At 42.0% G+C, this 22,392-nt stretch overlaps 1 protein-coding gene across 1 annotated transcript in view; it reads right to left on the reverse strand.

Moving 5' to 3' along the window:
• Positions 1-22,392, reverse strand: part of stxbp6 (syntaxin binding protein 6 (amisyn)) — a 263,495-nt gene that overhangs the window by 58,833 nt on the left and 182,270 nt on the right. The window contains exon 4 of the mRNA XM_078563276.1: positions 17,197-17,362. Coding sequence (XP_078419402.1) covers positions 17,197-17,362 — 166 coding nt within the window. The remainder of the gene's footprint in view (positions 1-17,196; positions 17,363-22,392) is intronic.

A 22,392-nucleotide genomic window follows, 5' to 3' on the forward strand; every position in this document is an offset into this window, starting at 1 on the left:
TACACTTGAATGACAGATTGCACAAAAATGAAGCACTGAATTGTCAACCGCAATGCCCATTTACAAGAGACATTTTCGAGGAAAACCTATTAATGCCTTAATTTACTTTTTTTTTTGCTAAAGCATTGAACTGTTTCCTTGGGTTGACCATATTGATTGAACCTCTAGGAAAGAGGCCAAGTATTTTCCTAACTTCAGACTGGGGTGTATGTCATTCTTTAATGATTAGATCTCAAATGCCTGCCCTCTCAAGTGCACCCAAAAGATTCCATGACACGTTTGCAGAAAACTTCCCAGGAATCTCCTTTTCCGGAGTTGCCTGAACATCAGGTGCTTCGGTGTTCTGTATCCTCAACTCTTAGAGGAACATTAGACATGTCAGTCCTGGGTTCAGCATCCTCAACAGGAAATGCAGGCCCGGTCATGATCACTGGTGGAACCATATCTTGGTGATTTGTCTCTCTCTTCTTTAAATGGTCCATCTCTCTCTTCCTTAAACGGTCCGCATGTTTACGAATGATCCGGCCTTCCACCTCCACATGGTAAGACAGAGGTCTAGTCACCGCACTTATTTCACCCGGGTACCACCTTCTTAAAGCAACTGGAGATGGACAATAAATGTGGCATTAGCAGCATCACCCAGATGCAGGAACAAATATGAATAAGCGATTCTTCAGTCGCACGTCTTGTAGCTTCTGGAGCTCCTGTAGAAACTATTTCCTGTCCGCCTTTTTTCATCTCTTGTTGTTCTGCTGAATAATTGGAAATGCTTTAATCACAGCTGGCTTTCCAGTGAATTAGAGAATAATATTCATCATTTTAGGTTCCACATAGCATCATGTGTAGCTAGGGGAAAAAAAAATCTCCAAACATTAAAAAAAATTGAGAAATATGAACAAATACTGTATAATTGGAAACAAAAAACTTTAGTCTTGCGTTTTATTACAGTACTATCAAAATGTCTTGTTTCAAAGGAAATATTGCAAAAATTGCTTGTGCTATTTGAAAAGTTTTAGTCATCAAAAATATTCAATGAATGCTCATCAATTCACAAACTCACGACTCAAAATTAATTGCATTGAAATAATGAAACAAATTACACAATTTGATGTTATTTTAACAAGACAAAAAGGGATACCACTGAACTTGCTGTGCTGTACCTCAAGTCTCACTTTAATCTCCAGCAAAGGTACCTTGAAATAGTTTGGGGCCTTTGTGATTCTAATTATTTACAGTAAATGCTGTTGCCGCATCTCTGTACATGTTGTTCATAACCTCTGCAAAACTGACCATTGTCATGATCTGTGTTGAAGAAGAAAAATGAGTGAGAAAAACGAGCTTGGAGTACTTAATCAGCATTCCGTTGCTAAAAATCCACAGAATCAATCTATATAAAGTGGTTTTATGGGCTGTAATTCTATATTTAGATCAAGTGCTGCTATTGCAATTTAGATTCAGACACAACGAATCAATCCATTTGCAGAGATAACATTATTGAAAATTTATTTTGGAGGCAGTCAATTAAAAACCTTGACAGCATCTAATCCTAAACTGAGGATAACATTTGCTGGAAAGTGAGGTGGATTATCAAATAAGAGGGCAGGGCGATTACATCCTCGCACTTAGTAAATTTGACTGTAGTTCATTTTTGATTAGGGAATAATTTAAGTGTGCATTGGTTAATTTATTTTGTGAAATGATGGGTAACTGCTTGAAATGATTGATATGGCAAATATTTCCACTACCCCAAACAGGTACGGCAAGGAACCTGGCACAGAGCACAGCCCATTTCTCATCCAGTTCTAGAAACTTTGATTACTTACTTTCAAATATTTACTTGTGGCATTAGTTCTCAATATCTGTTCCTATAACCTTGGCCCTGTAGCTCATAACGATTCATCTGCAGCTGACAAGCTATTTGCAGAGTGAGAACATCATCCCAAAGGGAACCGACGTCAGTGATTTCTGTATTCTTTAATTACAGGTTAGGATCTTTAATTTTGCTTGCGCATCTGAGCTCATTAACATTGGTGACAACAGTGCTGGGTAATGAATCATTTTCTTGCTGTGTTCAATAGCACTAAGCACTCGCATCATGGTCAGGCACAGCAGTGTCCCATTTGAAGGCAGCATTCTCATCTTCCAAATCCAGGTGAACCTATGGCCATGAATCTCAACTCTCTACCTGGTTAATGTGACATCTGAATTCCAAATCTAACCCTGTGAGCTCTCTGAACCCAGTAACAAGGGGAGGCAATGGCGTGGTTGGTATTGTCACTGGACTAGTAATCCAGAGACCCAGGGTAATGCTGGGTCTGGCAGATGATGGGATTTGAAAATTAAAAGTCTAATGATGACCATGAAACCATTGTTGACTGCTGTAAAACCCCATTTGCTTCATTAATGTCCTTTAGGAAGGAAATATGTCCTCCTTTCCTGGTCTGGCCTCTACATGTGACTCCAGACCCACAGCAATGTGGTTGGCTCTTTAATGCCCTCTGAAATAGCCTATCAAGCCACTCAGTTGTATCAAAGCACTACAAAGTCACAAAAAAGGAATGGAATACCTGGCATCGGCCTAGGCACCGGAAATGACAGCTGCAATCTCAGCCCTGTCAACCCTGCAAAGTCCTCCTTACTGACATCTGGGGGCTAGGGCCAGAGCTGTCTCACAGACTAGCCCAGCAACAGCCTGACAGAGTCATACTCACAGAATCATGTCTAACAGATAATGTCCCAAGCAACACCATCATCATCCCTGCAGAGGTGGCGGCAATCGTGAGGGAGTTGCCCTGGGAGTCCTTAACATCGACTCCGGACCCCATGACGTCTCAGCTCAAACATGGGAAAGGAAACCTCCTGCTCATTGCCACATACTGCCCTCTTCGGCTGATGAATCAGTGCTCCTTGGAGGAAGCAGTGAGTTGCAGAATATAATCTGGGTGGGGGACTTCAATGTCCACCACCAAGAGTGGCTCGGTAGCACCATTATTGACCAAGCTGGCCGAGTTCTAAATGTCACAGCTGCTAAACTTGGTCTGCAGCAGGTGGTGAGGGAACCAACAAGAGGGAAAAACATACTTGACCTCATCCTCACCAATCTGGCTACCGCAGATGCATCTGTCCATGACAGCATTGGTAGGAGTGACCACCGCACAGTCGTTGTGGAGACTAAGTTCCGCCTTCACATTGCGGATACCTTCCATCCTGTTGTTTGACACCGCCACCGTGCTAAATGGGATAGATTTCGAACAGATCTAGCAACTCAAGACTGGGCATCCATGAAGTGCTGTGGGCCATCAGCAGCAGCAGAATTGTCCTTGAACACAACCTGTAACCTCATGGCCCGGCATATCCCGCACTCTACCATTACCATCAAGCCAGGGAGTCAACCCTGGTTCAATAAAGAGTTCAGAAGGGCATGCCAGGAGCAGCACTAGGCATAACTAAAAATGTCAACGTGGTGAAGCTACAACACAGGACCACTTTCATGCCAAACTGCATAAGCAGCCAGTGATAGACAGAGCTAGGTGATCCCACAACCAATGGATCAGATCTAAGCCCTGCAGTCCTGCCACATCCAGTCATGAATGGTGGTAGGCAATTAAACATCTCACTGGAGAAGGAGGCTCCACAAACATCCCCATCCTCAATGATGGAGGAGCCCAGCATATCAGTGCAAAAGATAAGGCTGGAGCATTTGCTACAATCTTCAGCCAAGAAGTGTCGGGTGGATGATCTATCTCGAACTCCTCCGGAGGTCCGCAGCATCACAGATGCCAGTCTTCAGCCAATTTAATTCACTCCACATGATATCAAGAAACAGCTGAAGGCACTGGATATTGCAAAGGCTATGGGCCCTGACAACATTCTGTCAATAGTGCTGAAGATTTGTGCTCCAGTACTTGTCATGCCCCTAGATAAGCTGCTCCAGTACAGCTACAACACTGGCATCTACCTGGCTATGTGGAAAATTGCCCAGGTATGTCCTGTACACAAAAAGCAGAGCAAATCCAACTCAACCAATTACCACCCCATCAGTCTACTCTCGATTATCAGTAAAGTAACAGAAGTGGTCATCAACAGTGCTATCAAGCGGCACTTGCTTAGCAATAACCTGCTCACTGATGCCCAGTTCAGGTTCTGCCAGAGCCACTCAGCTCCTGATCTCATTACAGCCTTGGTTCAAACTTGGACAAAAGAGCTGAACTCCTGAGGTGAGGTGAGAGTGACTGACCTTGACATCAAGGCAGCATTTGACTGAGTGTGGCATCAAGGAGCCCTAGCAAAACTGGAGTCAATGGGAATCAGGGGGAAAACTCTCCACTGTCTGGAGTCATACCTAGCAGAAAGGAAGATGGTTGTGCATGTTGGAGGTCAATCATCTCAGCTCCAAGACATCACTACAGGAGATCCTCAGGGTAGTGTCCTAGGCCCAACCATCTTCAGCTGCTTCATCAATGACCTTCTTTCCATCATAAAGTCAGAGGTGGGGGATGTTCACTCATGATTGCACAATGTTCAGCACCATTCGTGGCTCCTCAGATACTGAAGCAGTCCATGTCCAAATGCAGCAAGACCTGGACAACATCCAGGCTTGGGCTGACAGGTGGCAAGTAACATTCACGCCACACAAGTGTCAGGGAATGATCATCTCCAATAAAAGAGAATCCAACCATCACCCCTCAATGTTCAATGGCATTATCATTGCTGAATCCCCCACTATCAACATCCTGGGGGTTACCATTGACCAGAGATCGAACTGGACTAGCCATTTAAATACTGTGGCCACAAGAACAATCAGAGGCTGGGAATGCTGCGATAAGTAACTCACCTCCTGACTCCTCAAAGCCTGTCCACCATCTACAAGGCACAAGTCAGGAGTGCGATGGAATACTCCCCACTTGCATGAATGAGTGCAGCTCCCACAACACTCAAGAAGCTTGACACCATCCAGGACAAAGCAGCCCGCTTGATTGGCACCTCATTCACAAACATTCACTCCCTCCACCACCAACGCACAGTAGCAGCACTGTGTACCATCTACAAGATGCGCTGCAGGAATTCACCAAGGCTCTTTCGACAGCACCCTCCAAACCCATGACCACTGCCATCTAGGAAGACAAGGGCAGCAGATAGATGGGAACACCACCACCTGGAGGTTCCCCTCCAAGTAACTCACCATCCTGACTTGGAAATATATCGCCATTCCTTCACTGTCGCTGGGTCAAAATCCTGGAAATCCCTTCCCATTAGCACTGTGGGTGTACCTACACCACATGGACTGGAGTGGTTCAAGGAGGCAGCTCACCACCACCTTCTCAAGGGCAACTAGGGATGGGCAATAAGTGCTGGCCCAGCCAGCGAAGCCTACACCCCATGAATAAATTTTAAAAAACTGCTATTAAAATGCAATTACTACTTTGCAAAAGCAGTTGAAGTTTTACTTTTACTGCAAATAGTGCGAAGAAATACTGCAGACCTTAGAGGCTGTATAACAAACTGATCAATGTGATTACTAATGCTTTTCTTGAAAAACAGTCTGGATTTCTTCACATGTCAAAAGAATGAGTTCTTGGGGGTAAGCTGAAAAACTTAAAACTGACAGCAGACTTGGAGTACTGTGGAGCACTGTGTACAGTTTTGGTCTCTTCATCTGACAAAGGATATAATTGCATTAGAAACAGTTCAGAGAAAGTTCACGCAACTCATTCCTGGGGTGAAGGGTTTACCTTATGAAGGGAGGTTGAACAGGTTGGGCCTTCATCCATTGGAATTTAGGAGAATCAGAGATGATCTTATTGAAACATGCAAGATCCTGAGGGGACTTTACAGGCTGGATAATGGGAAGAGATTTCCTCTTGTGGGGGAGACTAGAACGAGATGACAGTTTAAAAACAAAGTCTCCCTTTTGAAACAGAGGTGAGGAGAAATTTTTTTCTCTCAGTGTTTGTTAGTCTGTGGAATTTTCTTCCTCAAAGCAGTGGAGGCTGGGTTATTGAACGTATTCAAGGCTGAATTAGATAGATTTTTGATAGACAAAAGTCATGCCAAGCAGGCATGAAAATACTACAAATTGTTAAAAACCATACTTTTTTAAAAACTGTACATTGTTGGACTTTTAAAATGGCTGCCACAGGTCACGTGACTCTTTGGAACTGCAAGCTGGCCAAGCTTCTGAATTTGGATTACAATGGCCACCGCCTTCTGGAATGTCATACCTGCCATTGTCAAGACTCACCCCAAAACAGCAAGGACAATAAAACCTCAGACATCCTGTCTCCATAACTGACAGGTAACAAAGGGGAACTATCGAAACTGATTATGCACAAGGAGTCATAGCAATCCCTATCTGCCGCCATTGTATGTCGATGGTTTGGAGGTAGCAGCTACTTAGTTAATGTGAACAGGCACTTGATTGCTTCCTGTCATGTAACAATGGCCAGTTGTCATCTGACCAAAACCCACTTTCATTTTTGAAAGCCTTTTAAATAATAAGTCCTGCTTGCTTGCAGCCGAAACATCACTGCAGAATGCGGAAGCAATAATACTGCAGAAACCTGGCTAAAACATTTAGTCTTTTTATCAAGCCACAAGGCTTGAAGTTTAAGGCCTCCTGGAAACCGCTTCCTGAAAGATTCCAAGTTTGCCCGGAAAGGCAAACTGATCCTCTGGCTACAAGTGTTGTCAAAGCTGCATTTCTCAAATTGCTGTGTGTCTCTTATTCCGAAGGATTGAAGGGCTGACTATTCCTCTGAACTTGGGAAATATCGTATGATCTTTGGACAGTTCAGTAGCCTAATTGCCAATTAAGAGTTATATACGTTTAAGGAATAGGCATGCTGTTGCAACTTCTCATATTCTTTTCCTAGGTGGGGAGGGGGTGGGAGGGGGGGGGGATTGAAAAGGTGAGGAAGAGAGTAAGAAAGTGACTAAGAGGGCAAGCGAGAGAGAACAGCAGCAAAGAAAGGAAAAGGACAATCAAGAGGCAGGAAGGAAAGGACAAAGAGATAGGCAGATGAAAAGAAGATAAACACAGAAAGGGTGAAAGATAAAATGAGAAAAGGCGAGAGAAAGGAAGGAACAAAGAAAAATTAGATGAGAAAAAGGTAGGAAAAACACCAGAAACATTAGTTGAGAGAAGCACACATATATTCAGGAACACTATTAGGATAGAGAAAGGGAACCAGTCCTACAAGGAGACAGAGATAAAGGTTTTATGGGGTGGGAAGGGGGAAAGGGAAGTGTGTGGAATAGAGTGCAAGAGAGCAAGGGAGCAAATACATCAGAGAGGCAGGGAGAGAGGAAGAGATACACAAACAGTGGATTTAGTGTTAATGGTGGAGATGTTGCATGTTCAAGCTGCGCATCAAGTATAAAACTATAATAATTCTCCTTCAATATTGGGCACGCCCACTCAAACTTTTAACATGGTCATGCATCCTTGGAGAGTTCAGTTTGGTTCTCCCTTTAGAAAACTTCTTTAATTCAAGTCTGTTCAATTCACTGCTGTTTGAGAATAGCAAAGTGAAGAACTTCATAATTCTAGTTAATGTGTAATAACTGTGTTAATAAAACAGAACATGCCATCAAATTGAGTGTCATTCTTTTAGGCTGTCAACACCCGTGCAGTGCATATGGTTAAGACTGCTGACTTTCCCCTCCCTGTAGAGCTCTATTGGCCACAGCTGGGTAATTTTAGCTGGGACACATCACTCAAAACAATTTCAATTTCCTGCTGGCACAGTTATAAACAATTCTTGTTCCAGTCACTACCCTTCTGAAGACTGCAGTCGTATATCAACACAATAAAAAACATTTTTTATAGCTTTTTCAGAAAGCACCTTGGACTTAAAACAAGGTTTCACTTTTGTCTATTTCTGCAATTTGATTTATACTTTATAAAGTCTCCTCCCCCCACTTAATGGTCTCTCCATGTCAGACATCAACAGCTAAGTCTGCAGAGGTGACTGCCTGAATGGTACATGACAGAGGGTCTCTCCAAGAGACAAACTGAAAACCCCTTCAAACTGTGCAGTAATACAACTCGAGGATCTGACACTCATGTTCCACTTTTGCCCTGTGCCTTGACTCACTGCAACTACTTCCTTTGATGTGCCATTGCAGAAAAAGCACCACCTCTGCCTGACCCTGTGACACTAAGAAATGCAATTGGTGCACAAAGGGAAACAAACTCCTCTGACACAGTCCACCTGGTCCACTGGGGCACTATAAACCAATGCCTACATTGGTGTACAAGATCAGCTTTAGCAAACGGCACATTTGTGTTCTATTTTACTGCAGTTCCTACAGCAGTTTGGCACAGACCAATCACTGCTCAGGAAGTTAAAATAAAAAATCAGCATCTAATGCAGCAGCGACCCAGTAGATTCCATGCTGCTTTTACAGAAACCCTAATATCATAGAATATTAGAACACAAAGGGGTCATTCACCCCATTAAGTCTGTGCTGGCTCTTTTGAAGGGCAATCTAGTTAATCCCCAGCTCTTTCCCCATATTCCTCCAATTTTTTTCCTCCCTCCAATTCCCTTTTTGAAAGCTACTATTGAATCTATTTCTACCACCCTATTTCTTTAATGCTCATTGTATAATGATGGGGTTTCTTATCTCACCATCACTGTAGATCCATGTCCTCTCGTTATCGACCTTTCTGCCTTTGGAAAGAGTTTCTCTTTCTTTATTCTATTTAAATCCTCCATTGTTTTAAAGACCTCTATCAAACCTCTTCTTTTTCTCCCCTTCTCCAAAGACAGCAATCCCAACTTCTCCAGTCTATCCACGTAACTGTATTCCCTCATCATTGGAACCATCCCATGAATCACTTCTGTGTACTCTCCTCATATCTTTTTTGAAGTGTGATGCCCAGAATTGGACACAATACTTCAGCTGGGGCCCAACTAGTGTTTTATTCAGGTTTAGCATTTCTGAAAGAAGGTGGCTGCAAACACTTCTACCTTGTCTTTTACACTCATTGAGGATGGGGATGTTCATGGAGCCTCCCCCTCCACTTAGTTATTTACTTGTCCACCACCATTCACAACTGGATGTGGCAGGACTGCAGAGCTTTGATCTGATCCTTTTGTTATGGAATTACTTAGCCCTGTCCTTATAAACATGCTGTTTCTGCCTATTAGCACACATGTAGTCCTGTGTTGTAGCTTCATTAGGTTGGTAACTCATTTTTAGATATGCCTAGTGCAGCTCCTAGCATGCTCTGCTGCACTCCTCATTGAACCCGGATTGGTCTCCCGCATTGATGGTAATGATAAAGTGAGGGGAAAGCCAAGCCAGGAGATTACAAATTGTGGTGGAAAACAATTCTACTGCTGACGGCCCATAGCACCTCATGGATGCCCCAGTTCTGAGCAGCTAGTTTTGTTCCGAATCCATCCCATTTAGCACAAAACAGAACTAGCAGCTGTGCGTTGGTCACTCCTACTAATATTGTTGTCATGCATAGATGCATCTACAACAGGCAGATTGGTGAGGATGAGGTCAAATAGATTTCTCCCTCAAGTTGGTTGAGGAAGACTTTGCATGGTTGACTGGGCTGTTTATGCCTTTATTTTCAGTGCCTAGATCGATGCCAAGAGTCTGATTTTATTCTTACACTACTTATGTGTAGGGGTCTGATATAACTTAATAATTTAATAGGGCATTTTAGAGAGTAGTTAAGAGTCAACCACATTGCTGTGGGTCTGGAGCTACAGGTAGGCCAGATTGGGTAAGAGGGCGTTTCCTTCCCTAAAGGCTATTAGTGAACCAGATGGGTTATTAAACAATCTAGTAGTTTCATGGTCACCATTATTAATACTAGCTTAATTAGCTGAATTTGAATCTGGAAGTAAAATTCTGATGATGACCATGTAACCATTGTCGATTGTTAAAAACTCACCTGGTTCACTAATGCTCTTCAGAAAAGGAAGTCTGCCGTCCTTACCTGGTCTGGCCTACATGTGACTTCAGGCCCACAGCAATGTGGTTGACTCTTATATGCCCTCTGAAATGGCCTAGCAAGTCACTCAGTTGTTTCAAACCGCTAAAAAGTCTAAAAGGAATGGAACCAGACAGATCACCTGGCATCGACCTAGGCACTGCAAACGATAATGGCAAACTCAGCCCTGCTGACCCTGCAAAGTCCTCCTCACTAACATCTGTGAGTCAGTGCCAAGATTGGGAGAGCTCTTTCACAGACTAGTCAAGCAACAGTCTGACATTGTCCATAAGGTACATTTCCTATGAGTATGACTATGTCTCACTCGCCACCATCACGATCCCTGAGTACGTCCTGAGATCAAAAGGCAGCTGCAAGCCTCCATAGCAACCAAAATGAAAGAACCTAATTTTGAATTTGTAAGGTGAAAATGCTTTGCCTGGTGTTTGGTTAAGTCTATGGGTTGCTGTTGCCTTGACGGCGATTAGTTTGGGAATTTGTTAACAGTTATGATAGTAGTAATTTGTAGCCATGTGTATATTAATAAAATGTTTCACTTAGTTTAATGTAAAACCTTGAAAATTGATGGTCTGATTCCTGAATTTGGAGTCGCATCTCAAACATAACTTAAAATTATAGATAATGACAGTTTTTTTTAAAGTTTCCCTCTGGGATTTTTAAATAACACCGCTTTACCAACTGCATCGGTCATAACAGATCCCATGAAGCCTCATGGCATCAGGTCAAACATGGGCAAGGAAACCTCCTGCTGATTACCGTGTATCACTGTGGTCCTCCCCCCCCCCCCCCCCCCCCCACCACCACCACCACCACCACCACCACCACCACCACCACCACCACCACCTGATGAATCAGTACTCCTCCAGGTTGAATACCGCTTGGAGGAAGCACAGAGGATGGCAAGAGTGCAGAATGTACTCTGGGTGGGGGACTTCAATGTCCATCACCAAGGGTGGCTCGGTAGCACCACTACAGACTGAACTGGCTGGGTCCTGAAGGACGTAGCTGCTAGACCGAATCTGCGGCAGGTGATGAGGCAACCAAGCGGGAAAAACATACTTGCCCTCATCCTTACCAACCTGCCTGCTGCAGATGCATCTGTTCATGACAGGTAGGAGTGACCACCGCATAGACCTTGTGGAGACGAAGTCCTGTCTTCACATTGAGGATTCCCTCCATGGTATTGTGTGGCACTACCACCGTGCTAAATGGCATAGGTTTCGAACAGATCTAGCAAGTCAAGACTGGGTATCCATGAGGCGCTGTGGGCCAGCAGCAGCAGCAGAATTGTCCTCGAACACAATCTGTAACCTTATGGCCTGGTATAGCCCCCACCACCAGGTCAGGGGATCAACCCTGGTTCAATAAAGAGTGCAAGAGGGCATGCCCGCAGCAGCAGCAGGCTTACCTAAAAATGAGGTGTGAACCTGGTGAAGCTATAATACAGGACGACTTGCATGCCAAACTGCATAAGCAGCGAGTGATGGACAGGGCTAAGTGATCCCACAAATAATCAGATCTAAGCTCTGTAGTTCTGCCACATCCAGTCGTGAATGGTTGTGAATAATTAAACTCACTGGAAGAAGAGACTCCACAAATATCCCCATCCTCAAAGATGGGGGAGCCCAGCACATCAGTGAAAAAAGATAAAGCTGAATCATAACAATCTTCAGCCAGAAGTGCTGACCGAGTGGATAATCCATCTCGGCCTCCTCCCGAGGTCCCCAGCATCACAGATGCCAGTCTTCAGTCAATTCAATTCACTCCACATGATATCAAGAAACGGCTGAAGGCACTAGATAGTTCAATGGCTATGGGCCCTGACAATATTCCGGCAATATGAGGACTTGTGTTCCAGAACTTGCTGCGCCCCTAGCCAAGCTGCTCCAGTATAACGACAACACTTGCAACTACCTGGCAATCTGGACTATTGCCCAGGTATGACCTGTACACAAAAAGCAGGGCAAATTTAACCTGGCCAAATAACGGAAGTGCCAGGCAAATGACTATCTCCAACAAGAGAGAATCTAACCTTTGCCCCTTGACAATCAATGGCATTACTATCACTGAATCCCCCATTATCAACATCCTGGGAGTTACCATTGGCCAGAAACTGAACTGAAATACTGTGGCTACAACAGCTGGTCAGAGGCTATGAACCCTGTGGCAAGTAACTCATCTCATGGCTCCCCAAAGCCTGTCCACCATCTACAATGCACAAGTCAGGTGTGTAATAGAACACTCTCCACTTGCCTGGATGAGTGCAGCTCCAACAACACTCAAGAAGCTTGACACCATCCAGGAAAAAGCAGCCCACTTGATTGGGGCCCCATTCACAAACATTCACTCCCTCCACCACTGACACAGTAGCAGCAGTGTGTACCATCTACAAGCAACACTGCAGGAACTCACCAAGCCTCCTCAGACAGGAACTTCCATACCCATGACCACTACCATTGAGAAGGCCTAGGGCAGCAGATAGATGGGAACACCACCATCTAGAAGTTCTCCTCCAAGCCACTCACCATCCTGACTTGGAAATAAATCACCATTCCTTCACTATCGCTGGGTCAAAATCGTGGAACTCCCTACCTAACAGCACTGTGGGTGTACCTACACCACATACACTGCAGCAATTGAAGGCGGCAGCTCACCACCACCTCCTCAAGGGCAATTAGGGGTGGGCAATAAATGCTGGCCGATCCAGCAATGCCCACATCCCATGAATGAATAAAAAAAAATTACATTTTCCAGCTGCCACAGTGGGACTTGTATTTGGGTGGCCAGAGGATTAGTTCAGGCCGCTAGGTTAGTAATCTAGTAACATAACCACTATGCTACTGTTCCCTTGGCTGCAGTGTCTTTCATGGTTGAAAAACACTGCTATTACTAATCTAGGTTCATACAAAGAATGGCCATTTGGAAAAGGTACCAACCCACTAAATGGATAATGCTGGTGTTACTATACACCTCATCAGGACAGAAAAAGGGGAGGAAAGTGTAGGGAAGAAACTTCCTATTAAACAGGAAATTTAAGTGGTTTTCTGACATATGTGGTTCACTGAAAGACTGGGATTTTTTGAAGCAGACATGCTCGACTGAATTGGCATGAGAGGATGCCTGTAGCTTGGTGTTTTAAACACAGCCATATCAAGTGTCATCAATACAGCCAAGTGATTACACAGTTCAGGGTTCCTCTTCCCTAATACCATTCCAGTCTGTTTCCCTACAGTGGATGTACACAATAACACCGTATAAATCATCAATCTCAAAAATAGGAAAAAAAAGCCATTTGCTACAATTAATATTGAGATAAGTACTTCCCTTCCATTTAAGAAAAACAATATTTATGAATTTATCAAACAAGAATTGAGAAGAACATTCCATAAACACACTTCTGTGAGTTTAAAGTTCTTCTCACTAGTACAATCCCTGGAAGGAAGTGTCACGTTTAACTTCATAGAACAGGGACTTTTGGTTGCCAAATTCTCTGAAGCTTTGCCTGGATTATGGAGAGTCTGATGCACTTTAAATTCTAGAAATGTGGCTGACAACAACCCCAACGTGGGGTCAGCTCTTTTAGTTTAAAGAGTTGGTACTGTTACTTCTGAAGGTACCAAGAACCAACTAAACAGGAAGTTTTCTTAACAATCCTGAGACATCAAGATCAACAGCAGCAAATATAAATGTTACAACCACAACCATTTGCACACATCAATAACGATATTTTCTCATCAGTGTTCTGTATGGATTGTCCGTAACATTTGGGAAATAGCTACGATATAAAGCAGTGAATGCTGGCTTTCACACGTATATATACATATACACACACATACAAGCAGGCATGCATGTCTGAACAGGCAAAGCTGCTTTTTCACTCTGATGCTGTCTTTCCACTGCAGCCATTTAAAACGATGGATCTCACCGCAGTGCAGGTCTAGATTATTATAGAGCAAATACTTTTTATGCTCTTTAGGTTACAATGATACAACATTTCACCCACTAAGACAAACATTGCAAGTCAGTGCAACCAATGTTAAAACCTCCTACATCAGCAATGCAGCTTCACATACATTTTAGAAATAATTAAAAGCACAAAACCTAAGGCTAAGTTAAACCATGTGCATAAAGGATTTTAAAAAAACTTTTTGTTCTCTCTTTTATTTCTTCCTCTCAAGCTCAAGATGAAAGGAGAAAGACAAGGTAATTCCAAGCAATCTCCATTATTGAAAGGGAGTCAACAAATTATGAGGGGACAACTATGTGGTTCAATTAAAACCCAATTAAGTTGAAACACCACCACCTGGAAGTTCCCCTCCAAGCCACTCACCATCCTGACTTGGAAATATATCGCCGTTCCTTCTCTGTCGCTGGGTCAAAATCCTGGAACTCCGTCCCTAACAGCATTGTGGGTGTACCTACACCACATGGACTGCTGCAGTTCAAGAAGGCAGCTCACCACCACCTTCTCAAGGGCACTTAGGGATGAGCAATAAATGCTGGTTTTCACATGTATTATGAAAGATTGTTACAAGGAATGCAAACACTTGGTATGCACAGGTAGCTGTTGTGATGTGGATATTTATCAAAAATGAAACAGTGATATGAACAGATAGTTCACTGACAGGCAGGGGAAATCAAAACATAAATCTCTTGCTTGCTTCTAGTAGGCTGGATAGCTTGAAATGTAGAATTGTTGACAAGATGACAGCATTCACTAAAGCAATGTACTTGAATGGTTGATATTTCACTTGGGCACAAAACGCACCCAACTGCCTAATGGGATAAGTCACTGTTTCTTGCATATATAGTCCATCAGACTGTGATTCATGTAAACAAGTCAGCTTTTCAAAGTCATCATTCAACTTGTCCACGTTTGCAGATTAAAATCAATAAAGCTGATTTCGCCCACCAGCATCACTCCTGTTAATACCTGGTGCTACTGCTGCTTCCAAATACGGGTTCCTTCTTTAACTACCCCTCCTAGTTCTTTAGATACATCCTTTGGAGCAGCAACAGCATCAGGATTCACAAGATTAAAGAGCAAGACCATTTGACCTATATTAAGTTCAACCATCCAGAGAGATCTCAACACTGCCCCTTCCCCACCCACCTTGCAACCATCTAATTGTTCCTTCAATAATTCCAGGGTTTATGCATCCACTATTCAATATGGAATTTTATTCCATACAATAATCACTTTATGTATATACTTATTGTGACTACTTCTAGATGCCTCTTTTTTATGCTGAAAATTCCAAGTCCCTCTTATCTTTTCCTCATTACTCAACCTGATATGAAAGTTCAGACGAAAGGTCCCAGCCCGAAACGTTAACTCTGTTTCACTCTTTATAAATGCTGCCAGACCTGCCAAGTATCTCCAGCATTTTCTGACTGCATCTGCAGTATTTTTCTTTTGGATGAAAGATCAACCTTCCAGTTCTTCTCTGTAATTCCTAAAATGCTCGAATGCCTGATTTCTTGGTGAACAGAGCTGGATTTGCAGTTTCACAAAAACATTATATATAGTTTAATCACTATCTCCCCTGACTTGCATTCGACCGCTTTGGTTATATCATTTGACATTCCATTAGATTTCTTCGCAGCTCCTTCACTCTGGTTTAGCATTGAATCTGCCAAGCCTCCTTGGTTTCTTTCATCTTCATCCTATTTCAACACTATTTATGAAGTATTGTTCAGCTTTACTTCCCATGCAAACCACTTTCATTTTTCTGCCACTGTTGTGCACACCTACGCATATTTTGCCCAACTCTCGACTAATTTCTGAGCTGCCTCTTTCAATTCCACTGCCTCTCCTAGTTTGAGAACACCTAAAAATGCTATAATTTATATACATTAGAAACAGTATTGGTCATAATATCAAGCTTTGAGACACTCCACGCTATCTCTCCCCTAACCCTAGCTCCTTTAATGACTTGTTTCCTATCTTCCAGCTAGTTTTTCATACATTTGCAAGGATATCCTGAATCCCCACAGATTTGAGTTTAATGAATACCTTTTTGCGTGGAATTCTTTTCAAAAACATTTATAAGTCGGTGTACATGTCATAGGGCTTACCACAATCCTCTTAGGTGGTCACTTGCTCAAGGAAGACAAGGAGGTTAAAGAGACGCGATCTTACCTTTCTGATCGCTGATAACTATGTTGTTGTTGTACAGATGATCTCAAGTTTATTCCTGATATTGAATTATACTATCTTATATGGAATTGAATCAAGATTCATGTGTCTGTAGTGCCAGTGTTTGTTTTGACAATTTTTCTGAATACTGACACCGCATTAATCTGCTTCCTATCTACTGTCACCTCACTAGTTCAATTGACTCCCTCATAATTAAGTTAGTGCCTTAAAGTTTCCTCTTAGCACTCTGGGAATCACAAAGCTTATCCAAGACAATTCCTCGGAGATCGGTGGAGGGAGGTTGGGCAATTAGCAACTTACATCATTCTCATGCAGCAGCTATGAAGGGGGAGGAAAGGAAGCACAGTTCCAGCATTGTCAGGTGTGTGTCAGGTGAGAGCAGCAACAATTTCTATATGATGCCCTGCACAGCTATAAACTGTCCGCAAGCCGAAACACAATGTCTGGGCAGACATTTGAGAAAGCTATTGGAAGGCTGCTAGTGCCAAGAGTAGAAACAAAAAAAAAAACTTTAAAGTAAATGATGAAACAGATGTTGAGTTCTATATAATCATGTTATCTTTATAATATGACATATTTCACTCTCTAGATCTCCCGGAAACCTGCTTGTGTTGGCAAGATGGATCAGTCACTAGATGGCGTCAAATGTGCTCTGGAGCCACTCGCTCTCTGATGTTCCCAGTTCTCCCTACTGCTATGTGACTCAACAGTCAGGCACCTACTCCAGTGTACTACATTACCAATGACACCAAATGCACATCAAGTTTTCAGAGCAGCGGTTTGTGCGTGAAAATGCGAGAGAGCACAAGAGAATGAGAGTGAGCAGCGGCAAGACCGAGACGCACAGATACACACACACACTCCATCAATTTGATTTGAAGTCAAATAATCACTTCTGTTACTGAATAACATGATCAGCTTTGATTCTTAATTAACTACATGAAAAGCATTTTCAGGCAGGATCTTGGTCCTTAATTACAACTCAATTAACTGATACTTGTCTTTAGATCCCATGCAAACCACTTTCAGGACAATCACAATGTTACAAAGGTAGACTTACCTCCCGACACTTTAGATTGGCAATTGATGAACTCTGGCTTCTTGTCTGAAAGATATCGCTGAGAAATATTGTGAAGGATTTGAAAGAAAGTGCATTTCTCCGAGGCTGTGTTTGCAACCCACTGGTCAAAGGCATTCTCAAACACTAGGTCAAATTCAGGACAATCCTGAAAGAACAAAAATAGTAAGTTTGCTTTATTACCTTTCGTATTGAAACAATATCAATGCTTAATATAAACTAATATTAACTTATACATGCATGGACAAAGGAAAATAATTAATTTCAACTGATTAGTTTATAAACTTATAAATATTGTTAATATCACTCATTTGGGGTTGCGACTTTTCTAAATGGTATGATTGTACACCTTTTGTAGGATCATAATCTTATAATGTTTTCTGAATTTGGGAACAGTTTGACCAGAGAAAGCAACTTTCAGGCATTCATAAGTTTCCACATAAGAAATTGTTAGCTAAAATTAAAGCTTATGGAATTAAAAGCAAACTATTGACTTGGTGAGGAGGTTGTTTAGGTAGTAGACGATAGAATAAGGATAATGGGTATGCACTCCAACTGTGAGGAAGTGACTAGTAGCATTCCATGATGATCTGTGCTGGGGCCTTAACTATTCACTATATTTATTAATAACTTAGATCACATAATAGAGAGCCATATATCAGAATTTGCCAATGAACAATGGTGGTGTAGTTATTAGTGTAGATGAGAGAATAAAATCAGAAAGGGACAATGTTAGATTTTGTAAGTGGGCCAAATTGTGACAACTGGATTTCCAAGCGGTGAAGTGTGAGATCATCCATTTTGGATCAAAAAGGATAAATCCGAGTATTATCTAAACATTGAAAAGCTAGCAACACTGAAGGTCTGAAAAGAGTTAGAGGATCCATGTACACAGATAATTAAAATGTAGTAACCAGAAACAAAAGTGATAAAAAGGCTAATGGAATGTCAGCCTTCATAACCAGAGGGTTATAATCTAATGGGGAAAAGTTTTGCTACAGCTATATTACATGTGGAGTACAGTACTGTGTGGGGTTCTGTACTGCACCGTAGAAAGGATTGTCATGAAGCTAGTAATGTATATAATATTATTGGAAAATATTTTTCTTTTAAAGTAGAGGTTTAGTCTGTGGGTGTATCTTAATTGGATTAAAGCCAGGTAGTCTGGGTGCTTTGATGTGCACTAGTTTTGATATGTGAGAGAGGTAGAGTGTATTTGCATTTTTTGAATAGGGCATTCAAGAAGTGGGGTGAAAACTACCACCTAGCTAGCAAATACCAAGCAATATGTTTATATTCCTAATAAAATTGGTGATATGAAAGGAGTTTTATTGTTAAAAGGTGGAGGTTAAAGGGGCTGGTGATAAAATGAGAATTTACATTCAATGAGAGGTGCTAGGTATAACTTCAGTAGTGTTGTGTGTGTAGGGCAGAGGCATGTGAGATCAAAAGCAGCTGCAAGCCTCCACAGGAACCAAAGCGAAAAGAACCTCATTTTGAATTCGTAAGGTGGAAATACTTTGCCTGGTGTCCGCTTAAAGTCTATGGGTTGCTGTTGCCTTAATGGAGATTAGTTTTGGAATTTGTTAAAAGTTATGATAGTAGTAATTTGTAGCCAAGTGTATATATAAATTGTAACCTGTGTAAATTAATAAAATGTTTCATGTAGTTTAATATAAAATCTCGAGAACTGGTGGTCTGATTCCTGAATTTAGAGTTGCATCTCAAACGTATCACTTAAAATTATAGGTTATGACAGTTGTTTAAAGTTTCCCTCTGGGATTTTTAAATAACTCAGCTTTACCAACTGCCTTGTCATAACAGGATACACTGACCTTGGAAAGGAGTGCAGCAGAGAATCACCAAAATTTTACCAGGGCTCCAAGGGTCAGATTAAGATATTACATAAACTAGGTGCATATTCCCCAGAAAATAGAAGGTTAAGAGGTGATTTGAATGTGTTTATTCAGATTTTCAAAGTAATTAAAAGGTCAGTAGAGAAACTTTTCCACTATACGGAAGTCTAAAAAAATCCGAAATTCAGCACGGTCTCAGTCCCGAGAGTGCTGGATTTTGGATATCGGACCTGTACTGTAATTTAGGGGTATAGGTTTATTAAGGTTGTAGTTTGTTCAACTAAAGGAGTGTTTTTTCCCTCAAATTACTGCGTACATCTCTAAACAAATGGCAAATTAAATGTGACTTATATTGTCACCTATTTCAATTTTCAGAGCAGACACTGGATAATACTTGTGTGTGTGTGTGTATACATATAGTTGGACTACACAATACAGATAAATAAAAACTATTCTGTTTACAGCAAATTGAATGCATCTGCAGAAATTGAACCTCCAGTTGAGAGAATCATGTGCTTTAACATTTTTATGGATAATTTTTATTGATCGGGTTTCATCAATACTCTATTAGTCACCACAGTAGATGGAGTGCTGCACTTTGCAAGGTTTACAATGGCAGTGAATGCATGCTTCAGTTTAATTCATCATACAGTACATTAGTGCACCAAATGTTCCTAAAATGTAGCATATTGATCAGGTGAGTTCAGTTTTTTATTGTACAACTGAAGCTGTTGGCGACAATCTTGGTGCAATTTGTTCCCTATTCCTAAGATGCTGACTCCTACTGTACCTCATCCAAATATAGAGAGTCCAGGCGGACTGTTTGATTGCGCAAGCACGACATCTGAAAATCACCCAATCCTAATCCAAAATCCTGGCAAGCTGGGATCAAACAACTACAATTAGGAGGAGCAAACCTTGCCAGGTTTCCCCAAACCATCACCACCCCTGGCAGGTCACAGACTTGAAACATTAACTCTGTTTCTCTCTCCACAGATGCTGTCAGATCTGCTGAGTCTTTCTGGAATTTTCTATTTTTATTTCAGATTGCTAGTATTCGCGGTGCTTTGCTTTTGTACACTGAACCATTTACTAGTTTCACTGGTGTACACTATTCAATTTCTTAGTAAATTAAGTATTTTAATTTTTTTTTTACATATTTAAAAGGTGTCAACGAGTGCTATGTGCCTAAAAATTGAGCTCAGGCAGCCACAAACAGCAGAAGCTCACCTGACTCACAATTCTGGGTCTGGGGACTGTGGTCAGTTTTGAGAGTGGGGTCCACTTCCAGTGAAATGTTTTTAAACCAGTGTTAAAGATTGTGGAAACCTAATTTGCACTCACAAGGGTTTAAAATTTACACAGAATCGTTACAGTGCAGAAGGAGGCCTTCATGACTGCACCGGTTCGCTGAATGAGCAATTCACTTCTTGTCACTCTTTTGCCTTCTCCCCGCAACCCTGCACATTCTTCCTTCCCAGACAACAGTCTGATTCCCTTCTGAAAGCCTCGACTGAACCGGACTCCACCGCTTTTTTGCTGGTTTGGGTCATTTCTGCTAACAAAATGGCGCAAACTAATAGAAACACTCGGCAGGAATCTTTGTGGTTTGTACAGCTCACTGACTCAATAAGGCTTCAGATTGAAAATATCAAAGAATTCTGTGTTGCTTTTATAACTATTTCACCAAATTGGCTAAATATTGAAAGTCCAATCTTTTAGAGCAGAATACACTTGATACAACAACTGGATGGGCCACAAAAATATGGATCCTCCAACTGCAAAAGATGAAGATCCCATAAGAATCATTGGATATTTTTATGTCTAGAGGGCAATATTCCTGCAACAATTACTAGCTGCCTAGCTCTCATTTACTTTTGAGCTCTTTATAACCTGACCTGATCTAATGCTAACCCTCTGTTATTTACTTCAGCCCATGATCCCTTCCCCAGCCTTTTCTTTCTCTACTCAGCAGGTCAGGCAGCATTTGTGGAGAGAGAAAGTTAACATTTCAGGTCGGTGACCTTTCATCAGAATTGTTTCTCTACGCAGTTGCTGCCTGACCTGCTGAGTATTTCCAGCACTTTTCATTTGTATTTCAGATTTCCAGCATCCACAGTATTTTGCTTTTGTATTAGTGTGCTTTTTCTCTACCACTGCCTCCATGTCTGTTGCCACTCCAAGTTGGAAAACTTGAAGTTAGGAAAATTGGGAGTTTGCCAAGGATTGCCCAGGGTTTACGACCCAGTCCACATATTTTAACATCTGGAGTTTGCGAAGGTTTATTCTGATAAGGGTCAGCTGATTCCAGGAACCAAATCCTCTGTGAAATGCATATCGTGAGAACGTGGAGTGGAAGTATAATGTTATTGAATGGTGGAACAGGCACGAGGGGCCCAATCACTTACCTCTGCTTCTAATTCTTAAGTTTTAATGATTGAATACTGAGAGCCTACAGAGACTGCAATACTGAAAAAATATACTTGATTGTTCTGACCTTCATTAGCGAACAACAGTGATGGATTTTGCCAGAGTCTTGGCCAACTTTCCCCCATTGTTTGGAGTCCACAGCCATGCAGGGAGTATCCTTTGTCTCCTTGCAGCCACTCAAGTCTGCTTCCAGGTCCGAAGGCATCAGGGAGCTCCAATGCAGGTAGATTGAGAAGACAAAACAATGAAGTCTGTACAGTATGTTTGTTGCCCTTTTGCCCAATCCGGGTTCTTTTCTTAGCCTATCAATGGTGGGTATTTGCACTGCAAAAGGCTTGATTAGTTCTTGGACTGAACAGATATAGGTCTAGTACAGTCTGAACAAAGTTGTGGGGCTGACTATATGCGTCTTTCCATAGAGAACTTGCAAGTTGCCCAGCTTGGCTGATGCCCTGACAGTGATGCCATTAATGTGCCATGTCCTAGCCATTTTCTGCTGGAAAGTTGTGCCCAAAGACTTCAGCTGGTTGTGACTGAGAGGATCAAGTTGTTGAAATCATTCTTTTCACTGTGCTTCTTCCTATGGAGGACAGCAACACATACAATGAGATTTTCTGTGGTTCAACAGAACTCATCGTTAGTAAACCTATTGTTCTATAGCACCCAGGCACCTTTAAAGCTTTTAATAATGCTATTTGGGAGATCAGAGGGGTTAGCCAAATAGCAATGATATTAACAAACAGTGAAGAAGCTGCAACTCCTTGTGCTATGGTTTCTGAATATCATTGTCATAAATGAAGAATAGGAGCAGGCTCTGAACCAACGTCTAGTTAACGTCTGCCACTGGGCAACGCAATGAAAACTGATTTCCCCACTACACCAATTGTACACT

Source organism: Cetorhinus maximus, chromosome 18 (genome assembly GCF_964194155.1).
Source record: "Cetorhinus maximus chromosome 18, sCetMax3.hap1.1, whole genome shotgun sequence".
Lineage (NCBI taxonomy): Eukaryota > Metazoa > Chordata > Chondrichthyes > Lamniformes > Cetorhinidae > Cetorhinus > Cetorhinus maximus.